At 47.4% G+C, this 24,031-nt stretch overlaps 1 protein-coding gene across 3 annotated transcripts in view; it reads left to right on the top strand.

Annotated features, from left to right (window-relative positions):
• The window catches only part of DENND2A (DENN domain containing 2A), a 100,562-nt gene that overhangs the window by 70,733 nt on the left and 5,798 nt on the right, over window positions 1-24,031 (top strand). For all 3 annotated transcript variants that reach the window (XM_048212943.2, XM_048212944.2, XM_048212942.2), the window contains exons 13-16: window positions 5,003-5,143; window positions 6,737-6,885; window positions 19,203-19,380; window positions 20,922-20,963. In XM_048212943.2, coding sequence (XP_048068900.1) covers window positions 5,003-5,143; window positions 6,737-6,885; window positions 19,203-19,380; window positions 20,922-20,963 — 510 coding nt within the window. The remainder of the gene's footprint in view (window positions 1-5,002; window positions 5,144-6,736; window positions 6,886-19,202; window positions 19,381-20,921; window positions 20,964-24,031) is intronic.

The raw sequence follows: 24,031 nt of genomic DNA, 5'->3' as shown, positions 1-24,031 counted from the left end.
AAGGGGCAGATGATCTTCCCAGAATATTCCTTGTGTTTTACTTTCTTCTAAGCATTGTCTTTTGTCCTATTTGCTTTTGCATGACAAAAAGGCCACTTGGATGGATGAACGCATAAGTGTGGTGTGAGATGTTTACTATTGTAGTAGTGCTCTAAATGGATCAAAATCTTAACATAATCTGGTCCTCTTTTTGGGAAGATGAGCCAATGTATCGATACCCAGGAATTGCCATACTGAATTGGTTCATCCACCTCACTATCCTGGGTGGGTGGAGAGGAGCTAATTACTATTGTGTATGTTGATAATCTCAAAGATTAGGTATAAACCAACATTCATTTCCAACATTTCATACATTAACCAGGCATAAGTATCTAATCCATAAATTGATTTTAAATTCTTCTTGAGCGTGTATTTCAGTCTGAGCTTTCTTTCAGAGAGTTGAAGTGCTATGTCTGCTGTGCAGCAGCCCTTCTAAAAGCATTGCGAATCTACCTCCTGCCCACTCTCAGAGGAAGCCTGACTTACACTGATCTAGTGTAACCTCTTGCCTTGGTAGAACTTGTACTTGTGTGCAAGTCTGTTAGAAATAAAGAACGGGGGGCGCCTGGGTGGCACAGCGGTTAAGCGTCTGCCTTCGGCTCAGGGCGTGATCCCGGCGTTGTGGGATCGAGCCCCACATCAGGCTCCTCTGCTGTGAACCTGCTTCTTCCTCTCCCACTCCCCCTGCTTGTGTTCCCTCTCTTGCTGTCTCTATCTCTGTCGAATAAATAAATAAAATCTTTAAAAAAAAAAAAAAAAAGAAATAAAGAACGGTATCGATATATCTGTGTTCCTGCCTCCACTCCACCGAGGTGGTAAGCCTTGCACGTGGAAGCTGGTCTTTTACAGGCTCAAGGACAGTAATGCATTACTGCTCACGCAGGTCTCTCCCGGGGGGTTGTGTAAACGTGGAAATAAGGCTGTGTCACAGCCTTTGCTGTTGGGAGAATGCTTACGGAAGGTAGAAGTGAAACAGCCGAGTTAGCCCAGTGTCCAGTGGTGGCTTTGGAATTCATGTGAGCTCCATTGTGTTGTCATGGATGGGGGATGACAAGCAAGTCCGCGTACTGACACGCTGTGTGATGCGCAGTTCTGTGCTGTCAAGGCATTTTTGTGACTAGGGGATATTGTGGGAGTGTGGTGTGATGACTTGCCAGAGACCAAACAGCACATATGCTGGCTAGAACCAGAAACAGCTTTGGCAAACTGATCTCTAAAACCCGAACTATTTTCAGGGGAGGGACAAGGGTGACTAAAATGACAAACTGTCCTATTGTACAGAGAAAGGAATCAGGGGCTCCTAGCTGACTCAGTTGGTAGAGCATGTGACTCTTGATCTCAGGGTTCTGAGTTCAAGCCCCACATTGAAAAGCAAAAACAAAAAAGGAAGGAAGGGAGGAGGGAAGGGAGGAAGTTGGGAGGCAAGGAAGAAGGGAGGGGAATCCTGTTCAAGAAGAACAGCTCTCAGAATCTCTGAAGAAAATTATACCATTAAATATTACTACAGTCATGCTGCCTAACGAGCCCCAGTGGCTTAAAGCACTGGTCATTTATTCTTACAGACGCGCAGGTCAGCTGGGGCTCGGTTTGGCTCTTCTCCACTGAGCTCACTCGTGCGTTGTGGGCACGCTGGGAGTTGGCTGCCCCAGGCTGCCAGGTCTCACTGTAGGCTGCCAGTCTGGGGTTGGAGCTAGTCCACATGTCTGGCATCCTCCTCAGACAGTGAGCTGGCCCAGGAGTGCAGTTCTTGTAGCTGACACACAGGCCAAGAGGGCAAGCAGAAACATAAGAGAGGCCTCTGAAGGCCCAGGCTTAGAACTGGGGCACTGTCACTTCTGCCTCAGTGTTCCTCGGCCTTTCTTTATTACCAGCCCTAACCAGCTTTTTAAGATTTTTTTCCCTGAATTGCCTCCCCACCCCCATAAGATTCTTTTTAATTTTTTGTCATATTATTTTTTTATTGTGCTAAAATAAACATAACATAAAAGTTACTTTTTTTTTTTTTTTTTTAAGATTTTACTTATTTATTTGACAGAGAGAGACAGCCAGAAAGAGGGAACACAAGCAGGGGGAGTAGGAGAGGAAGAAGCAGGCTCCCAGCGGGGCTTGATCCCACAACGCCGGGACCATGCCCTGAGCCGAAGGCAGACGCTTAACAACTGAGCCACCCAAGCGCCCCAAAAGTTACTATTTTAGCCATTTTTTAAAGATTTTGTTTTTAAGCCATCTCTGCACCCAACATGAGGCTTGAACTCACAACCCCGAGATCAAGAGTTGCATGCTCTCCCGACTGAGCCAGCCAGGTGCCACTATTTTAGCCATTTTTAAGTGTACAGTTGATTAGCATTATGTTCATTCACATTGTACATAACCGTCACCATCATCCCTCTCCAGAATTTTTAAACCTGAACCAAAACTCTGCACCCATTAAACACTAATTCTGCATTCCCTTTTTTCCCTAGCCCTGGCAGCCACCATTCTGCTTTCTGTTTCTATCAGTCTGATTATTGCAGGATCTCATGGAAGTGGAATCAGAAATTTATCCTTTTGTGACTGGCTTATGTCCTCAAGGTTCATCCATATTGGAGCATATGTCAGAATTTTCTTCCTTTTTGAAGCTGAGGAGCAGTCTATTATTTGTATATATCACATTTTCTTTATCTGTTTATCTGTAGATGGACATTGGCGTTGTTTGCACATTTTAGTTATTGTGAATTATGCTGCTACGAACATGGCCATTCAGATATCTGAGTCCTTGCTTTCAAATCTTTGGGCTTTGTATCCATAAGTGTGGAATTACTGGATCATATGGTAATTCTATGTTTAATTTTTTGAGGAACTACCATATCTACAATCTTTTTAATTTTAATAATTAATTTCATTTAACCTACATATCCAAAATATTGTTTCAACATATAATCAATATGGTCATTGATAATTTACATCCTTAATTTTGTATTCTGAAATCTGCTGAGGATTTTACATTTACAACACATCTAAATTCAGACTGGCCACATTTCAAGCATTCGGTGGCTACATGTGGTATTATTATAAATGGTATTTTTATTTAAACTCTTTGATCCACAAGTAGATTATGGAGGGTCTTGCATTTAGATTTTTTAAAATAACAGTTTTATTGAGATATAGTTTGTAAACCATAATATTCACCCATTTAAAATCTAAGATTCGGTGGCTTTTAGCATATCCACACAGTTGTGTAATCATCACCACATTTATAGGACATTTTTATCACCCCAGCAGGCAACGCCTATACCCACGAGCAGTCACTTCCCAACCCTAGTAATTGCCAATCTGCTTTCAGTCTCTATGGATTTGTCTATTCTGAACATTTTATCCAAGTGGAATCATACAGTAAGTGGCCTTTTGTGACTGGTGTCTTTGACTTAGTCTAATCATTTCAAGGTTCATCCATGTTTTAGCGTGAATTAGTATCTCATTCCTTTTTATGGCTGATACTGGCATATAATGGAATATCACATTTTGTTTATCCATTTATCAGTTGATGGACATTTAGGTTACTTCCCCTTTTTGACTATTATAAATAGTTCTGCTGTGAACATTAATGCACTACTTTTTGGGTTTGTTTAAAAATATTTATTTATTTATTTGAGAGAGAGAATGTGCACACTCAGCGGGGAGGGGCAGAGGGAGAGGGGGAGAGATCTCAAGCAGACTCTACACTGATTGTGAAGCCCGACAAGGGGCTTGATCTCACAACCCTGAGATCATGACCTGAGCCAAAATCAAGAGTCAGACACCTGGGGCGCCTGGGTGGCTCAGTCGTTAAGCATCTGCCTTCAGCTCAGGGCGTGATCCCAGCGTTCTGGGATTGAGCCCCGCATCAGGCTCCTCTGCTGGGAGCCTGCTTCTTCCTCTCCCACTCCCCCTGCTGTGTTCCCTCTCTCGCTGGCTGTCTCTCTCTCTGTCAAATAAATAAATTAAATCTTTAAAAAAAAAAAAAAAGAGTCAGACACCTAACTGTGCCACCCAGGCACCCCAATGTACTAGTTTTTGTGTGAACATGTTTTCATTTCTGTTGCGTAAATATCCAGAAGTGTAATTGCTAAGTCATATGGAAGCACTGTCTTTAACCTTTTAAGGAAGTGCCAGACTGCTTAGCAAAGGGGCTTCACATTCCCACCAGCAGCACATGAAGATTCCAGTTTCTCCACTTGCTTGTCAGCACTTGCTCTTGTCTATCTTTTGGTTATAGCCATCCTAATTGGTATGAAGTGGTATCTCATTGTGGTTTCAGTTTGCACTTCCCTAATGGCTACCCTCAGAGAAATTTTAACTCCACAGATACACTGGAGATCTTTTTAGGTACTGTGGGCCTTTAAAAGGCTACAAACCGGGGCGCCTGGGTGGCTCAGTTGTTAAGCGTCTGCCTTCGGCTCGGGGCGTGATCCCGGGGTCCTGGGATCGAGCCCCACGTCAGGCTCCTCTGCTGCAAGACTGCTTCTTCCTCTCCCACTCCCCCTGCCTGTGTTCCCTCTCTTGCTGGCTGTCTCTCTGTTAAATAAATAAATAAAATCTTAAAAAAAAAAAAAAAAAGCTACAAACCATTGTATTATCTAAGTTTTTTTCAGCACCACCCCCAACAACCAATTTTTATCCCCTTGAGGGCAGTATTGCTCCCATTGAGAATGCATATATTAGCCCAGTAAGTTACATGGCCAAACCCAGAGTCAAGGGGGTCAAGAAACTTTACCACTTTAGAGGGAAGAACTGCAAAGGCACATGGCAAAGGAGTGGGTGCACAGAGGGGAAACGTGGGGCAATAACATATAGGGTGAAAGACACTTTCAGTTTGGCTTGATGGGGACAGCAGGACTTCCCCATAATTCTTCAGTCACTGGGGCAGGCCCACTTTATTGAGAACAGAGCTATACCTTGGTGCCCTGACTTCAGGATAGCTAAGCTGCTTTTGTGATCCTTGCAGATCTTGGATGAGGTGGAAAAACGGCGAGGCATCTCTCCTGCCCTGGTACAGCCCCTCATGAGGAGTGTCATGGAAGCCCCTTTCCCAGCACTGGGCAAAACCATTGTTGTCAAGAACTTCTTGCCAGGATCGGGAACTGAGGTAAGCTGTCAGATTCCCGTTGTCTCCTAGAGGAGAGAGTGGCCCAGACCAAGGGGCTGGCCATCAGTGAGCTGTCACATCAGTGAATGTGACATCAGGCATCGTAAAATCCACCATGAGTCCTGTCCATCCATTCCAGGATTCAGTCCCAGAGAGCAACCCCTAGAGCTATGCCATGGCAGCACTGGTGTTTCTTTACATGACATTGGCCTTTCAGGTTAGGGACCTGCATTGAACATCCTTAGCTTCTCTTACTAGCCCATTACACTCACAGATTGTATTTAAACCTATTTACAATTTTTGTTCTCCATCTCCTGTATAACTTCATAATGTAAAACAGATTATTTTCAGGGAAGACAAGGTTACATACTACTTTTTATTCACCTGTCTAGGACTTTGAAGTATGTCCCTTTGCTTGGCTGGGTTGGAATTTAATGCAGGACTTGATTTTTATCCTTCCCATTCCCTTTATATGGCTCTGTGGATATCACTAGGCAGATTCCATTCAGCCTTGAGTCTCCAGTTCCAAAAGCCAAAGCAGGTCACCTCTGGAGACAGGGGAGGGATAAGGATAGGTCTGGGGTATTCAGGAACAACTTAGTTTCCCACAACAGAGGGAAGCATTCTCCGTGTTGCTGGAGAGTACTATACTATTCTATACCAGATGCAGGTGGCTTGGCCATAAGGATGTTTATTTTGAGCCCCACTATGGGGGCAACACCGGGCAGGTGCCATGCTCAGAGTAAAACACCAGTCTCTGCTCACTGTGAAGAAGTCAGCTATTTATTTATTTATTTGATACAAAGAGAGAGAATGTGTGCATAAGCAGGGAGGGGGGGGGCAGAAGAAGAGGGAGAAGCAGACTCCCCGCCGAGCGGGGACCCTAACGGCAGGGCTTGATCCCAGGATCCCGGGATCATGACCTGAGCCAAGGGAGATACTTAATTGATTGAGCCACTCAGGTGCCCCCGAAGTGAGCTATTTAAAGAGAAAAACACACATGAGTAGTGACTTGAAATGAATTTGGGAACATTTCAACAAGTACAGGATGAGAAGATGTGCCCACTCAGCATACAAGCTGTAAGAAACATCATAAGGAAGGGGGATTGGCACGGGGTTGGGTTTATTGAGAAATGCCTTCCAGGCGAGGTGAGTGTTGGAAGTGCTGCTTGATCTGTTGTTGGTCCTTCTGCGTGAGCCTGTGACTTCCTCCATTCCAGCAGTTAATTCTCCCTCGTGAGGCAGACACAGTCTCCTGTGGGACTCTAAGCGACAGGACGTCACCAGTCATGGAACTCCCAGGGAGGGGGATGGTCCAGATATGTCCCTGGCAGGCAGAGCCTCGAAACGTCTGGGGCCATGGGCCATTGATACTGCCATCCTGTCTCCCCACCTCCGTCTGAACTTTCCTCACACTCAGCTGCGAGACAGAGTTCCTGCCCAGTGTGCCTGCTCCTCAGTCTCCTAGGATGCTTCTCTTCCCCAGTCACTTTTGACTTCTTCGTTTTCTTTCCCTCTTCCCCTGCGAATGGCTCACCCCTGCTGAGGACGTCAGAGCCTCTCCTCATGGCTGCTCCTCCTGTTCCCCCGCAGGTGATTGAACTGTGCCGCCCACTGGACTCCCGGCTGGAACACGTAGACTTCGAGTCTCTCTTCTCCTCTCTCAGTGTCCGCCACCTGCTCTGTGTTTTTGCCTCCCTGCTTCTGGAAAGGAGGGTCATCTTCATCGCAGACAAGCTCAGGTACCAACCTTGGCCACTTCTACTAAAGTGTCTGAATGACAGTCAGTGGCGGACTGTCCGGAGCGTGTGGGGCAGGGGATTGCCCACGACTGCAGGGGACACACCTCTGAGGGAAGAGTGCAGACCAGTGGGCAGCGAGGATGGCAGGCTTATAAGGCACACCGGTTCTGTAAAACCACGTAAGCCTGTGCTTCTGTGCGCTACTTACATGATAGCCGCCAGCCTTCGGTCATCCCGCGGTGTGCTGGGTGCTCTGCTGTGTGCCGAAGGAACGAGGGTAAAAGCGCAGAGCTGTACTCACAGTTTTCAGTCAGGGCGGGGCGGTGGGGGCTGCGGAGCAGTGAGCAGAGCCCCGGTACTATGCCGGCAGGGCTTACCAGAGCGGTGCATTCTAGACACCTAGGAGGGCACTCAAGCTCAGAGAAGGCCAGTTCTGGCGGAGTCCTGAGACTAAGAGCAAGTGGAAAGCACATTCCAGGCTAAAGGAGCTCTAGCTATCTAGACAAAGGCAAGGAGACAGGAAGCCGAGCACGTCGCCTTCAGAAACTGTAAAGCAGTTCACTGCAGCTAAGCAGAGAAAAGGCAGGGTGTGGGGCAAGGAGCCAAGGTTCACAGAGCCCGGCAGGGCCATGCTAAGCACAGATGGATCCCCAAGGCGGCCCTTCCTCTCAGAGTTAAAATAAATGACACAGAATCACACACACCTGCTCACTGCTTGGTAGGATGCCCCCCATGTCCTGAGGGTCACGTCAGTGATTTGCAAAACCCATGCAGACAGGGATTTGAGTGAATTCTGAACTTAAAAAAAAAAAATTCCTGGCATTTTCATCACTTCAAAATACTGAATCAGAGCCTTCTTTGCTGCCAAACTGAGGGCATAGCAGCACGGGTGGTGACCGCCAGTCCAGTTAGGGCTGAAATGTGGGGCCCAGCCATAGATGGGCCAGCCAACCAGGGAAAGCAGATGAGGCCAACCGAGGAGTCCATCTGGGAAGAAGAAATGCCAAAAACACAAAAATCGAAGAACTGCGGTTTGGAGAGGAAATAGGACTCCCAAATCTGGAAAACAAAAGCGAGGAAGAAGAATAGGAAAGGAAGAACAGAAAGGACAGAAGGTACGAATGTGGAGCTCATCAGGAACGTGGTAGGAAATGGAATCCAGTCCTCTCCTCCCACTCCAGCCCATCTGGTCATCTTGGTGATGCTCCTCCTTGGACCGCAGCCACTTGGCTATCCCCAGTGTGCTCCCACCCCGGTTTTTAGCGAGCTCTTCACTTTTGCTGTCATGCTTCTTGCACTCCCCATGCACTGGGGTCCGCACAGGAAGCAGCTGGTGCTGGGCGCGGGCAGCTCTCCAAGCCCGCCGGGCACTGGGGAATTCAGACGGGAGAGTTCTAAGGTTGGGGCTCTGGAAGCAAAAGATGAGTAATAACCCTTCAGTGACTGGGGTCGGATTTCCTGGAGTAGCTGTCTGTATTCTCTGGAAGCCCCGCTCTGTCCGCCGGAAGTAGAATTCTCAGGCTCCACTGTAGGGGGAGGGGAAAGTGCTGGCTCTCAGGAAGGCCGAGGCAAGAAGTAAAGGCCCCAAGGAAACCTGCTGCCCCCCCAAGACTGGAGATGGGGCCAAACAGTCCCACGAGGAGCTTGCTGCCGGGTTGAAGACGGTACACTCGGGAAGGAAATGTCTGGAAAGATGGGCATGGTTGGAAAGGAGCGTGCCCTCCCCAGCCTTCCCTCCCTGACAAAGGAGAACACAAAGCATCATCTATTTTTCTGTCAAAGTACAATGAATGAGAAGGTGGGAACAGAAAGGGTCAAAGACAGATGCATCCTTGAAGGGCAGCAGAGGGGATGGGTCAGGCTTCAGGTACAAAGACACCTGGAAATGCTCATGACAATGATGTCTGGAGGGGACTTGCCCATCTCTCATTCCTGCCCTGACAGATTTCTGGGTTGACAGGCTGAAGCCCCTCCCCCAGAGCTGCTCTAACAAGAGACAAAGGAAAGTGAAGGAACTCCATCCCTGAGAATGGACCCTGCCCCGTGGCTGCATCTGGGTTGGTTCTCCCAGCCCCTCCCCTCCTGCTCTGGGGCAGCTTTACTCGGGGGACAGGTCACCGATGTGGTCTGACTGCAAGGACTTCAGAGTGTCTCTCCTCGCCCCACTTTCCATGATGCCTGGTATTCTGCCCTTAGAGACAGAGTTCCCTTTGAACAGCAAACCTCCATGAGAGGGCAGAGGGGGTAAAATGCCAGCTGTGGCTATTGCTGGGACAGAGAGAACTTTGGTGCTCCCCTGGGTCCGGAGCCAGGCCACGGTGCAGTTAATTGCATATCCATCTCTCATTACACAGGATACGGGGCCCGAAGGTGCTCCCCGGAGGAGGGAGGAAGCCTAAGCATCCTCAGCTGTGGGCCCTGGTCTCCTCATTTATGAAACCAGGGCTCATCTGCGCCCAGGCCCCTCGTCACTGCGACTTGTGATGGCTCCCGTGTCACATCCCCAAAGGCAGTCAGCCCATGCTTTTCTTGCTACAGGTGGCTCGAAGTGCTCTCTCTCTTGCCCAGTAAATTATCTTTTCGTCCAATACCTGTTCCAGGCAGACCTAAAGAGGGAAAAATAAATAAATACAGGCCCATAGAGCTGAGGCAGGAAAAGAAGGAAAGGCAGTGTGAACAAGCCTGATGACAGTAACAACACGGCCACCACAAAGGACACTGGAATGTCGCCTCTGGGCCAGGCTCTTGCAAGGGTTTGACCTGTGCTCTTTCAGGCTCCTGGCAACTCAGTCAGATAGCTTCTATTATTAGGAAACTAAGAAGCACACAGAGGTTAAGTCACTTTGCTCAAGCAAGCCAGGGGTTAGTGGGAGAGCTGGGACACAGGCAGCCTGGCTCCAGAGAAAATGAGAAGGAAGGAGGAGGAGCAGGCCACGTGGGCTGGGAGTGGAGGTGAAGGGCAGCGTCTGTGACCCCATCTACAGAAATATATAAGGAAAGTCTTTTGTAAAACATGCCATTGAGACCCCCTGTGTGCTTGGCATCAGGCTAGAATTATGTACTGAAGAAGCTAAGACTTCCATGCTTTTCTCCCCAGGCCCTCCCTCTCTATGGCCTTCCGCTGGGGCCCAGTGCGGCCGGTGGGACCAGGCAACCCCACAGTCTCCTTGCTCTGAAATTCTCTCACTCTGCGGGCCAGAGTGCTCCGGGCCTCCTGGAACCATGCTTCTTCGTGCCTTGCCCTCCCTTTGATCCTGGCCCAGAACCTAAAGGCCCCATTCCTGACCCCACCTCATCAGGTGTCCTGTGCTTTCCAGAGTATCCCAGGAGACGACCATCTCATGTGCCTAGCTGTGTAATGAGGGGAGAGGACTGTCTAATGCCTGTAGGACCCCTCTGGCTCAAATGCTGTGTGACTCGATGAACTTGCTGCTGAGGGAAAGTCAGCCCCAACACCCCACCCCTCCCTGTGCTCCATAGGCTCACTCCTCTCCCGGCTTCATCTGGTTCATTAGAAATCACCTGGGTAGTCTGTCCCTGCTACTGCGGCCTCCCTGAGAGCGATTGTAATCCCTGACACTTCAGAGCTGGTGTGACACCCAAGTAACTGGGCATGCTCATTTAATGCCCCTCTTAACGTTACTGGGGTTAGAGTTAAATACGCACCATGTTGTGGGTCCTCTCCAGGATTCCCAGGGCTCTGCTCTAGACTGTGCTCAGAAGTTGGGGCACCTCCGCACCTCCTTTTGCAGCTTACACTGTCTACTTCTGATGGCCTCATTGCCAGGTCTCTCTGACCCTCAGTTGTGACCCCTTCCCTAACAGGCCAACTAAGCCAGTACAGGGAAGTCTAGCTCACCTGGAAGAAAATGACTCAGCTGGGGCTCCTGGCTGGCTCAGTCAGTGGAGCATGCGACTGTTGATCTTAGAGTTGTAAGTTCAAGCCCCACATTGGTGTAGAGATTATTTAAAAATAAAATCTTAAGAAAGAGGGGGAGGGAGGAAGAAATGGAAGGAAGGAAGGAAGGAAGGAAGGAAGGAAGGAAGGAAGGAAGGAAGGGAGGGAGGGAGGGAGGGAGGGAGGAAGGAAGGAAGGAAGGAAGGAAGGAAAGGGAGGGAGGGAGGGAGGGAGGAAGGAAGGAAGGAAGGAAGGAAGGAAGGGAGGGAGGGAGGGAGGGAAAGGAAGGAAGGGAAGAAAGGAAGGGGAGGGAGGAAGGAAGGAAAGGGAGGAAGGGAAGAAAGGAAGGGGAGGGAGGAAGGAAGGAAGGAAGGAAAGGGAGGAAGGGAAGAAAGGAAGGGGAGGGAAGAAAGGAAGGAAGGAAAGGGAGGAAGGAAGGAAGGAAAGGGAGGAAGGGAAGAAAGGAAGGGGAGGGAAGAAAGGAAGGGGAGGGAGGGAGGGAGGAAGGAAGGGGAGGGAAGAAAGGAAGGGGAGGGAGGAAGGAAGGAAAGGGAGGAGGAAAGGAAGGAAGGGAGGGAGGGAGGGAGGAATGTCATGTGTGTGAAGTTGCTGAGTGAAAAAGCTAGAAGCCACCTTCCCTTCTCCGGCCTACTCTGCTTACTAAGTATCCTTCCAGGAGGAATGTGGCTCCACCTAATGCTGCCTGATTTACAGGCAAAGAGCCATAGAGAATTGAAGGGTTCTTTGGCCAGGCTGTGACAACCTAGGGCTTGGGAGACAGGGACTGGCTGCAAGTCGTCTGAGCTGGGAAAGTCTATGAGGAGAGCCTTCAGCATAAGCTCCCATGGGGTTTCATCCTCGTCACCGGGCACAGTACTCCACACGCCACACGTGATCCCATATCCAGGCCTATTCAGCTAGAAGCGGGAGCAAACCTCCTCGTTCTTCTGATGACCCCCAACCTTTGCGAGACCACAGAACACAAGAGAGCAGGACATGCCACGAGCTCAGTGAGTGGCCGTGTGGCATCCCGGCGTGGACATTAACCTGCATTCGCCCTGTAGTCGTGCCGCCCTCCCCCCCCACACACACACACACAATGTATTTACTCTTCATTGCTAGTGAGGCTGCCCACTGCAAGAGGAAGTAGCTGGGACTTGTGGCAAATACTGAATGAGTTATAAAAGAGTTTTAAGTCGAGCCAAAAATCTATCAAATTTAGAATAACATTTTTGCTCCGTTTCATCTTTGGAGTGGACACTGAGTGTTTCTTAAGGCTCTGTCAAGCCAAAGTTTGACAGATGGAAAAGAGAGAATGTTGTTGTGATGGTTCGTTCTGTTGTCATAGCAACCCAAATAAATATTTTCTTATACCCCTTTCTTTATTTCCCCAATGATAAACATTTGTTTTTTAGTTTATTAATTTCAATTCCCAACGTTTTGACTAATCTACAGACCAGGCTGAATAATAAAGTCAGAGCTGCACAAAAACAGATTTGTTCAAAAGTTTTAGATGGGACAAAGTTTTTAACACTTGAGAAATTTCCTTTTTATCTTTTTGGAGTGCTGGAAGACTATAAGCCAAATGACTACTGGCTAATGACAAGTTAGGATTAGATGGTCAAATCTTTTTTTTTTTTTTTTAATATTTATTTATTTATTACACACACACACACACACACACACACACACACCAAGCAGGGGGAGAAGCACAGGGAGAGGGAGAAGCAGACTCCCCACTGATCAGGGAGTGCGATGTGGGGCTCGATCCCAGGACCCTGGGATCATGACCTGAGCCAAAGGCAGACGCTTAACTGACTGAGCCACCCAGGGGTCCCAAGGTGGTCAAATCTTGATAAATACTGGAGTTTGCGCCTTGGCTTTGGCCCATGAATAATTGCACAGATAAGTTCCCAGCTAGCTATGAACCTTCGTCCTTTTGTGTGCTCCTTTTGGTTGTTGTTCTTTATTGGTTTCTGTAAGCCTAAGTGGGAACCCCCCGTCCTATCTAGAATCAGTTGTCCTCAGCAGTGTTTGCCATCTCCGATAAAGGTAGGGTTTGTGAGCGTGCCCTCTCTAGGCAGATGAGCTTGCCCGAGGCCCACCTGCAGCGTTGGTGGCTGCCAGCTTGGTGGTCTGGCAGCCAGAGTTCTACTTCAGAGGTCCCCAGCATGGCTGCCAGTCTTAGAGATACATACATTTCATTCAGCAAAAGCCTACAAAAAATACAGCTTTAGTAATATAATGGCATCAGTCTGATGAAATATTAAGTATGAACTATTTTTGCATCTGAACACCAAGAGGGTAATATTTGGAGCAAGATTGGAGACTAGTGTAACCACAGTTGTCTTCTACATCAAACCCATCACTAGCAAAATCTTGGGCTGCAAATGTGTTCCGGTTCTTCCATCAGGGGTCAGATGCTCCCAGGCTGTGCTTGCTTTGTGCTGCCACCTTTCTGTGGCACTTACTGCAGGGACTTAAAACCCCTCCACTACTTTTATCTGTTAGTCTGTCCGTCCGATGGGACATCACCCCTGCTCTTCTGTCCTGTCTCCACTAATGAGCCGTAGGATTATCTCCCGATGAAAAGCCATGGTTCTTTTCACTTTCTAGCTATTTCCAGCGCCTGGTGTTCTCTCCCTCATAGGTTTGTAGTTTGTAAACATTAAAGCTGGAAGGAAGTTAGAAATCATCTAGTCCATTTTACTTATTTTACAGATGAGGACTTTCAGGGCTTCTACCTGAGATCATACAGGGAGTAGTAAAGCCAGTTTTTTCGAGGCCCAGCCTATGTTTTTTGTTTTGTTTTTTAATTTGGCAACACATCACTTCCGGGTTTGAAAGTAGTCATAGAAATATGGCAGCCAGTGCATGGTGACATCCATCTCCCGCTAGGGCCCTCCAGGTACCAGCCCAGACTGAATTTGCCTTTCACTCATGTTCCTGGGAATGATACACTAGGAGAGACACTTTGCTTGGGATGCTAACGGATGCTGATGGGATCATTCCTCAAATTCCTGGGGAGTCTGTCTAACTCAGGAAACTCATTGTTTACTTTTCTGGTAGCATTTTAGAGAAGGCTCTGTGTTCAGTTCTTACTGGTTCCTAGATGAGTTGGAGGGTTGCTGAGCATAGTAACCCCACATATGGTGACAGGGGCTTGGTAGCAAGCAGAGCCAAAGTGTCTTCTCCAGGAGAACGTGAGTACACACCAGTGCATCCTGATGGCTCTGGTCTAATGCTTCAACCCTCACAGAGCACCGCCAAATAGCAAAGCATTCTGGGACCTGACCCTTCTCCCCTGTGCTCATCTTGAAGCCCTGTGGCCCAGCCAGCCTCCCACGTGGGCATCACCTCCCTCCCCTACTTTTGTACAAATGGATCACAGCTGCAGGCTGGTGTTGCTTTCCTCCACCCCCACGGTAACAGGAGCCAGCTGCGAGGGCTCTCTTCCTAGGACTTCCTCTAAAACATCGCCTCTCCTCCAGCCAGCAGACGCTCAATAACACTGTGTGGCGAGCTTACTTGAAAAGTCATCCTCAGCGTCGCCCAAACCAAAGCCTGTTCTTTCCATATTCCTAAGAGACCACCCATCCTAGCAGCGCCCACCCCTCCACTCCCCGTGGAAGGCTCCTCTAGCCTTCATGAGCCTGGGAATAAAATTTCATTAGCACTTGGAGCAGAGACTGAGAAACACAAGCTACACTTCTCTTCTCCTCTACCATTTATTTTGGGGGAAGAGTTGTCACTAACTACTATTTGCAGAATTCATCCTTTCCTTCTAGTGTTTCAAAAGGGAGAGGTTGGTTTTTTGGGGTTTTTTTTCAGCATACTGTTGTGGGCTAGTGAGCAAGAGACATGAGCCACTCCTCAAACACTGCCCACCTGTTGTCGGGAGCACCCCGCGCTCTGTACGCGCCTGCCAGCGAGGTGCTGATGATGGCCAGGTGCCGCAACATTGGCTCCAGCTGCAGCCGCACATCAGACGATTTAAAAACAAACAAACCAAAACCACTTGTTAGGAGAGAGAGCAGCGGCAGCACCTACCTACCGTGGCCAGCAGGGTACCCAGCTGAGTTGTCATCATCGGTCCCCATCAATTGAATCCTTTAGCTCCGTGCATTCCAGTGGCAGGAATGAATTTGATCTTTCTCTCCGGAACATTTATTCACCCACTGTATGCATCTGGCTAGTACTGGCATTGCTTACCGTTTTTCCTGACCTGTTCCAACTGCCTTCCTCATCCGGCTGGTTCACACTCTGCAGCTGAAGGGGGGAGCTCCCGGTGCCGCAGGCCCCCTTAGGCTTCCCCTAGGAGCCACAGGATGCTCTAGTGGCGGGGAGAACTCAGCAGCTGATGACACTTTCTCATTCCAGGGGTGAGGCCGCAAGAAAGCAAAAGGGCAGAAGGCCTTTTCTTTGAGCTGGAAAGAAAAACTTAAACACATTTATTTTTCTACTGCAGTGATTGAGAAAACCACAAAGGCTTCTCACTGTGCCTCTTCGTGCCTCCACTCCTCGCTTTGTATCTCTTCCCCTCCTCCAGGCGCCTCACTGCCCACCCTGAATGCAGAAGTCAGCCTCGGCCTAGGTCTCTTTAGCTCTTAAAACTCAAAAGAAGGGGCTCCTGGCCAGTTCAGTCGGTAGAGGATAAAACTCTTGATCTCAGTGTCATGAGTTCAAGCCCCGTGTTGGGTGTAAAGCTTATAAAAAAAAAAAAAAAAAAGATTCCAAAGAAGATGAACTCCATCTCTAAGGTGGCTTCAGGTCTAAAATTCTGTGATTCTATAACTTCCCTGGGGTCAGAAGTGCTTAAACCACAACTCTGAAAAAATGTGAAAGAACTCTCCAGCGTGGGCACTGCATTTTTATTCTCCATTAGCGAGCGGACGGAAGTGAAAACCTTCAGAGACAGCTGCAGTGGGCCCCGCATGCCAGCTCTCGCCACCGCGGCCCACACAGGAGCCACTCTTCCTCCAAGGCATATTTAGGAGCTTCCAACAAATGTGCTGTCCAAAGAGACAGGTTTCATACACGAGGCTTCCTTCAGGGAATTCTTTCTCACCGTCTCTTTTAAGGTCCCTCTAGTCACTTGGGAATGAAAGCCAACATCCCAGTAAAACATGGAACATACCAGAATTCCAACTGAACCATCACTGTCTACCTGCCTCCAGCCTCCAGTTCTCTGGTCCAAATCATTGACTTCAGACCCTTTTTACTGCGGGCCCTAATGAACAATGCCGTTCACGTTCAGACCCAACGCATACACCACACACAGGTACACAGATCCTTATCTATGACTGGAACAAAACGCAGGACACACTCTCTTGTCTGTTCTTTTTGTTGTTCCTAAGGTTGATCACAGCCCACTAAAATTATTTCAGGACCCAGTGATGGGCTGCAGACTGTAGATTGAAAAAACCTGCTCCAAACCCAACTTTCCTCATTTCTACTTTAACATCCTGATTTTCTACAACTGTAGTACGAGCAGATCAGCTTTCCAGATCAGTCACACACTGACACAGGTTAGTCCTAAAATTTTAAATTTTAGAACAAAGTAAATTCAACACATTCAGTGATCAAGGAAATTAAACACAAAGAGTAAGCAACGCGCTAATAGTATTTACATTCCTGAATATCTGAGAGAAAGGGATGCCTGAGAAAAAATGTTTCTCTGCTTTGAGAGAAGATTCTTTGAAAGGCAGACGTCACCCCAACCTGCCCGCTGAATTATTGCTGATCTTCTTGGTGTAAATCCTAACAATTATTCTGTCTCGCTGTTACTCAACAGGTATAGAGAAGGTGTTATGTACCTTCTATACCTCCCTCTTATGAAGAAAGAATTATGGGTATTATGATAAGAACAAAATCTTGGGGTAGCGGCTTTCTTATTTTGGGGGTGATCATTTGAAAGAAATGACTAGGACCAAAGAGTGTGACATGTGGGTGCCGTGCTCCTAAGAAGCATTTCAGGCTCCACTGAGTGTTCCGAGAGTGATTATTTGCAAAGACGGGGAACAAGAAGGTCAGGAGGCTCATGCTGATAAATGAACAAGATTCCACATTACTCTTGTTCGTTTCGGGGGCCCCCAAATGCAGGTGGGATGGAAAAGGGAGCTAGTATATATTTTAAGGATGTTCAGGGGATCCCAGGTTCAGAGGAATTCCTTTCACAGGTAAGTGATTTTTTCTTGGTTGTTTTTTTTTTTAATTGTGATAAAATATACATAACAAAGTTTACTCTTTTAATCATTTTTAAGTACACAGTTCAGTGGCAGCATTAAGGACATTCACAGTGTTTGCAGCTGTCAGCACTGTCCATTTCCAGACCTTTTTCATCATCTCAAACTGAAAGTCTGTCCACTCTAGGTAACAGCTCCTCGTTCTCCCTCCCCCAGCCCCTGGTAACTTCTTTTCTACTCTGTCTCTATGAATGTGCCTATTCTAAGTCCCTCACCTGTAAGTGGAGTCATCCAGTATTTGCCTTTTTTCTCTGGCTTATTTCACTTGCTAGCCAGTATCTTTTAGTTCACCTCTTCTCTCCTTAAGGAAGCCAGAGCTAAGTAATCCTATTAAAATGGGCTCCGGAAAGTTTTATGACAGTGAGGTTACAGGCAGACCTCGGTCTGTTGCACTTTGCAGATACTGTGTATTTTGTTTTTGTTTTCTTACAAATTGAAGGTTGTGGCAACGCTGCATCAAGCAAGTTTATCAGCACTGTTTTTCCACCGGCACTTGCTGACTTTGTGTGTCTGTGCCCCATTTTGGTAATGTCTCGCAATATTTTTCATTATTACTACATTTGTTATGGTCATCTGTGACTGGTGATGATGATTCACTGAAAGCTCAGATGATGGTTAGCATTTTTTAGCGGTTAACTACTTTTTAATTAAGGTATACATTTTTTTAAAAAGATTTTTATTTATTTATTCGACAGAGAGAGCCAGAGAGGACAAGCAGAGGGAGAGGGAGAAGGAGAAGGAGACTCCCTGCTGAGCAGAAAGACCGATGCAGGACTCGATCCCAGGACCCTGGGACCTGAGCCAAAGGCAGACACTTAACTGACTGAACCACCCAGGCGCCCCAGAACATTATTTTTTTAGACATAATGCTATCACATACTTGCATGCAGTATAGTATAAACATAATTTTTATATGCACTGGAAAACCAAAAATTCCCTTGACTGCCTTTATTGAGATATTTGTTTGATTGTGGTGGTCTGGCACAGAACTTCAAAGTATACCTGTATAGGTGCCTGACATCAGTGGGAATCCAGTAAGGGAGCGTTCGTCTATCAAGAACTCAGCTTCCTTGCAGCTATGCCTAACAGCGCACAGCTGAGAACCGGGGCAGACATTCAGAAGGTTGCCTGACAAAGGAAATGCTGGTTACAGGGCCTGTGCCCTGAGGAGGATGCAGTACATTCATGGGAGAAACCACGGGCCCTCACTTTTCTTTTATTCTTACATTACATGTATTTCTAACAAGCTTCTGAAGTTTCGAATCCCGTGGCATTTGGAAACAGCATACTAGAATGACAGCAGAGAGGGTCCGCCCTTGGCAGGCTCACCAGCAACAAGAAACTGCAGGGAGGAAGAGAATGTTGACTCTTGCTCACCATCCCTGTCCGCAGCATGGTGGGGCCGATGTTCCAGATGGTAGTCTCGGGTAATCCCCCCGTTCATCCATGCATGAGCTCGGCTCTGCGCAGAGTACTGGGGACAGTGATCACTGCAGCTCAGGGCTTGCCGAGAAAAGCTGTACCGTGATCATGATTCTTTCAGGGACACTCCCAATGTTGTTGGTTTTTAAGTTTTGAATTCTGGGTAAGGGGTAACTGTACACGAGTTTCATGTTTACACAACAGAGCCTGGGAGCTGACTGCTGCCACGTGAATACCAGAGGAGTTACCCTGTTTCCCTCGATTGCATCCAGGTGTTCTGCTTCGCTGGCTGAATGTGTGGAAGAGAACAAAGAGAATGCTAGTTTAGAATATAAAAGCTTCTTCAGTAAGAGAAATTCGTGAGCATCCATGAGAAAAGAGGCTTTCTTTGATTTAGAAGGGTTTGGGGAAGGAGTGGAAGTGAATGATTTGGTCAAGACCTTATGAGAATATATTGCATGTGAAGGCACACTAACAAAAATTAGTTGAGGCATTAAATTCATCCTACTAGCTGTGTCTCTCAAAGCCTCACCCAGGCCCCATGTGCCTGCTGTAATCTGTGTTAGGATGTGTTACACGCTGTACCTAATATGTGCATGATGCCTTTTCTGACCAACATGCCTTTGGGATGGAGTGTCCACATTTCTCTCCAGCTCCTCCTTGGAGGCTGCCCACCCTGGGAGCCTGACCTGGCCCAGTCCTGAGCTTTCCCTGAATCTGCCTCTTCTCCCCTTCTCTCCCCTCCGCTGCAGCACGCTGTCCAAGTGCTGCCACGCCATGGTGGCCGTCATCTACCCCTTCACCTGGCAGCACACCTACATCCCCGTGCTGCCGCCCGCCATGATCGACATCGTGTGCTCACCAACCCCCTTCCTCATCGGGCTGCTCACCAGCTCCCTGCCACTGCTCAGGGAGCTGCCACTGGAAGAGGTGAGCGTGGGGACGTCCCTGTTCCCTCCCTGTGGGGGCCAGAGGGCAGAGGGGAGGTGCTGGCTAAGGCACTGCAAGCACACAACATCAGGGGGAAGGGGAGCCCCGCAGTTTTGTCTGTTAGATACACCCCCCCAAGCCTCAGTAGACCCTCGGTGACTGCAAATTCAGTTTTCTCTAAATGAACCCGCTGGCCTGAGGGTGGCAATCTACAACTTAGCCAGATGTTAAAACACTTGGTCCATAAGTAGCCATCTACCCTATCCTTCCCTCCCTCTCCCCAACACCGAGGAAGAAAGCACACAAGAGCTAACAAGAGCTGGAATTTATATTTGGACTAATAACAAAGCTGACAAAGATGGTGCTGCTGCAAACAGGTCCTTTTTCACATTAGTTAAAAAGACAACCACCAAAATGTTTTGAATGATCCACTTCTGGGTTTTCAGGTGTGCCCCCAAGTAGGGAAAGTCTCCCTGGCATTTCGGTGGGTCTTTAGCCCCAGTCCCTTCCTCTAATTAATCTCCGCTCCCAGCAGTTGGAGAGGAAACCTCAGGGGCCTACATGATACCACTCACTTCTGAGCCCTCAGGGGAACGCCTGTCCCTGAAATTCATCCCAAGCCCCCGGATGTGGCTCCTCTGACTGCCCAGCTAGGCCTGAAGTCCCATCAGGTATTCACCAGCACACACGGGTCTTTGAGCATAGGTTTCCGAACCCCAAGGAGTTTGGGTATGCTGTGATCCCTGAAATGGCCAGTTCACCCCCAGACGTGTTTGAGAAGGAGGGAGAGAACTCCTCAGCTCCTGGCAGGGTCTCTGGAATGTATTAGAGCCTGTGTTTCCAGCTGTTGGTGAAAACATGATGGCCATGCAGGCCCATGCTCTTCCTGCAAGCAGAGGCCCAGCATTCTCCTCACCGTGTGCCCTAGGCAACTCACTTGCCTCACCGTACATCTGGCCCTGGGTCTCAGCCCCACTCTGAGGAGGGAAGGGAAAGGGGCTTATCCTAAAAACTTTGACTAATGAAAGCCCAGCACCTGCAACTTGATTCATTGTCCAGTTGGATCCACTCCTCTGGATTTCTCTCCTCCTCTATTAAGAGAAATGACAAGGCCAAGTGGATAGCGGGGAGGAGAGAGAGCCCTGGGAGTGGGGAGTGCAGAGTTGAATGGAATGGAAACAAGGGGAGTCCTCCACCATCTTTCACCCACCTCAGTAACCCACGCTCTGAAAATCCGTCCCAGAGGCTGTGCCTCAGACAGTCTCGGAACAGGGCAGCGAGTCCAGTCCGTGGCATACACATGTCCCAGCCTGCGGTTGTGGTGTTGAAAGCATGCAATTCTGGAAAGCCCTTCCCCACCCCCGACCTCCCCTCTTCATCATTTGTGGCTACAGTGGCAACGTCAGGAAACCACAAATGGGCCACTCCACCCCCCACCCCAGCTGCCTGTCTGGATGCCAAGAAGGAGCAAGGCTAAGAGTCTTTATCACTATATCCTGGAAGCCCTGATGACAGTAATCGTCCTTTTCCTCATGTTGCAGGTCCTTGTGGTCGACCTCGTCAACAATCGGTTCCTCAGACAGGTGAGTAAAAGGGCCAGCTTCCAACCTGCTGCTCTGTTTTCACCTCTCTGTTGTTGGGGAAATGGCTTTCCAGGTCTGGAAAGGCTCTTTGGTGGGCCTGGGATTGCAAAACAGGCAGGCGGGCTTGGGTGATCCCTGGCCAGGGCTGGACTGGAAGGAGGGCAGAAGGCAGGGGCCAAAGAGCAAGGGTTTGGCAAAGCATTGAGTTCCATGTGTTTTATCACAAAATGGTTTTCTAACAATTAGAAGCTTTGTATTGGTTATAACTGTAGATACTTGTCTTTTTCAAAATGTTTTAAAAAAATAACTGTTGGGGGCGCCTGGGTGGCTCAGTCGTTGAGTGTCTGCCTTTGGCTCAGGGTGTGATCTTGGCGTTCCGGGATCGAGCCCCACATCAGGCTCCTCCGCTGGGAGCCTGCTTCTTCCTCTCCCACTCCCCCTGCTTGTGTTCCCTCTCTCGCTGGCTGTCTCTCTGTCAAATAAATAAAATCTTTTAAAAAAATAAATAAATAACTGTTAACAAAGTTCATGATACAACATCAAGTGGAAAAAATCAGGACACAAGATTATATACGTTGTTGTCCTGATCTTTTTTTTTTTTATTATTAAAAGGAGAGAAAAAGAGAAAGAAACACAGTTGGCCCTTAAACAACACAGGGGTTAGAGGTGCACAGTTAAAAATCTGTGTATAATAACTTTTGACTCACCAACAACTTAATTACCAATAGCCTACTGTTGGTCAAAAGCTTTACTGATGACAGTCAATTAACACATATTTTGTGTGTTATATGTATTATATGCCGGATTCTTACTATAAGTTAAGCTAGGAAAAAGAAAATATTATTACAAAAATCATAAGAGAAATACACTTACAGGACTGTACTGGACTTACTGAAAAAAATCTGCCTATAACTGGCCCTGTGCAGTTCAAATCTGTATTGTTTAAGGGTCTGTGTGTGTGTGTGTCTGTGTCTGTGTCTGTGCCTGCCTCTAAAAAAGATTGAAAGAAAAACTCACCAAAACATGGATGCTGGCTGTCTTGGGGTAGAAGACTAAAAAGGACAGAGAATGAGTGATCTTAAATTGTTTTAATACTTTCATGTGTTTTCTGTACTGATCATAAACTACTCTCATTATCAGAGAAAATAATACACATTTACTTTTTTTTTTTTTTTTAAGATTTTATTTATTATTTGAGAGAGAGAACATGCGAGAGAGAGAGCACGTGCGTGCACGCAAGCAGGGGGAAGGGGTAGAGGGAGAAGCAGACACCCCGCCGAGCAGGACCCTGGGATCATGACCAGAGCCAAAGGCAGACTGAGCCACCCAGGCACCCTACACATTTATTTTCTTGTTATCACTTGCCAAAGAGGGCTAAGTCCTAACAGATCTTGCAAAGAATCATTACAGACAGGTTTTCCAGGCATTCTCCTGGATTGCTTTTAAACTTGGAGTTGACATACTGCTGAAAAGTTCTGTGTTAATGTTTTGTTTTCTTCTGTTTTGAATCATTACGTCTGTCTACTTGCCCCTCCTTTCCTGACCAGAGTCCCCTGAATAGCACTAGCTATCCTACGGGGTGGGGGCAGTGGGGAACATTTATGAGAATCCACTAGGTGCCAGGCATTTTTACAAAGTAATTGTACTGCATTTAATTTTTCCCCCCAGTTTTGTTGAAATATTACTGACATATAAGTTTACGAGGTACAACATGATGTTATATTCTGTGAAATGATTATCACAATAAGATTAGTTGACACTTCTATCCCCTCAGATAATTAATTACGTTTTTTTGTGTGTGTGCTGCTAGCATTTGAGACCTACTCTTTTAACAACTTTTTTTTTTTTTAAGATTTTATTTATTTATTTGACAGAGAGAGAGACAGCCAGCGACAGAGGGAACACAAGCAGGGGGAGTGGGAGAGGAAGAAGCAGGCTCCCAGCAGAGGAGCCTGATGTAGGGCTCGATCCCAGGACCCTAGGATCATGCCCTGAGCTGAAGGCAGATGCTTAACCACTGTGCCACCCAGGTGCCCCCAAATATGGCCCTTCTAAACAGAAACAGGGAGGGACACATTTTTAGGCTATCTATATACACATCCAGAAAGTTTCCTAAGTGCTTCTAACACTGTGCCTCCACCCCTCCATCTGTCATCTAATGGGAGATGTCACTCATGGGTGTGTGCCACACATGTGCCCAATGTGGAAGCAGAAAAAAGTTGATAATCACCATGTTAGATTGTGTCTCCTTACAAAAAACTCTGCCTGTGCACCAGTCTAACCATGAGAAAAATATCAAACAAATTCTTATGGAGGGACATTCTACAATTCTGACCGGTATACCTAAGATGGCCAAGATCATGAAAACAAGGACAGCCTGAGAAACTGTCACAGCGAAGAGGGTCCCAAGGAGATATGACAATTAAATATAATATGGTATGCTAGATCGGATCCTGGGTGGAGGGACAAACACATTAGGTTAAAACTAAAGAAATCTGGGGACACCTGGGTGTCTCAGTCGGTTGGGCTTCCAACTCTTGATTTTGGCTCAGGTCATGATCTCAGGATTGTGGGATCGAGCCCCGTATCAGGCTCTGCACTCATCGAGGAGCCTGCTTGGAATTCTCTCTCTCCTTCTCCCTCTGCTCCTCCCCCCCACTGATAGTGCTCTCACTCTCTCTGTCTAATAAATAAATACATAAAATCTTTAAAAAAACCACTAAAGAAATTTGTATAAACCATGGGCTTTGGGTAAAGATAACATATCAATATTAGTTCATTAATTATAACAAATGTATCAGACAAATGTAGGATGTTAATTATAGGTAAGACACCCAGGCGCCCCTCTTTTAACAACTTTCAAGTATACATTAGAGTCTTGTTAACTATAGTCACCATGCTGTGGATCAGATTCACAGAACCTATTTAATCTCATGACCTGAAGTTTGTACCCTTTGACCACACTTACCCATTTCCCCCACCCCCCTAGCTCCTGGCAACCATCATTCTACTATAATTCTGTGAATCCAGCTTTTTTTATATTTCATATGTAAGTGAGAACATACAGT

The sequence above is a fragment of the Ursus arctos genome, unplaced genomic scaffold, assembly GCF_023065955.2.
Source record: "Ursus arctos isolate Adak ecotype North America unplaced genomic scaffold, UrsArc2.0 scaffold_3, whole genome shotgun sequence".
NCBI lineage: Eukaryota > Metazoa > Chordata > Mammalia > Carnivora > Ursidae > Ursus > Ursus arctos.
The sequence above is the reverse complement of the archived record's forward strand: the minus strand, read 5'-3'. Positions and strand labels throughout refer to the sequence as shown.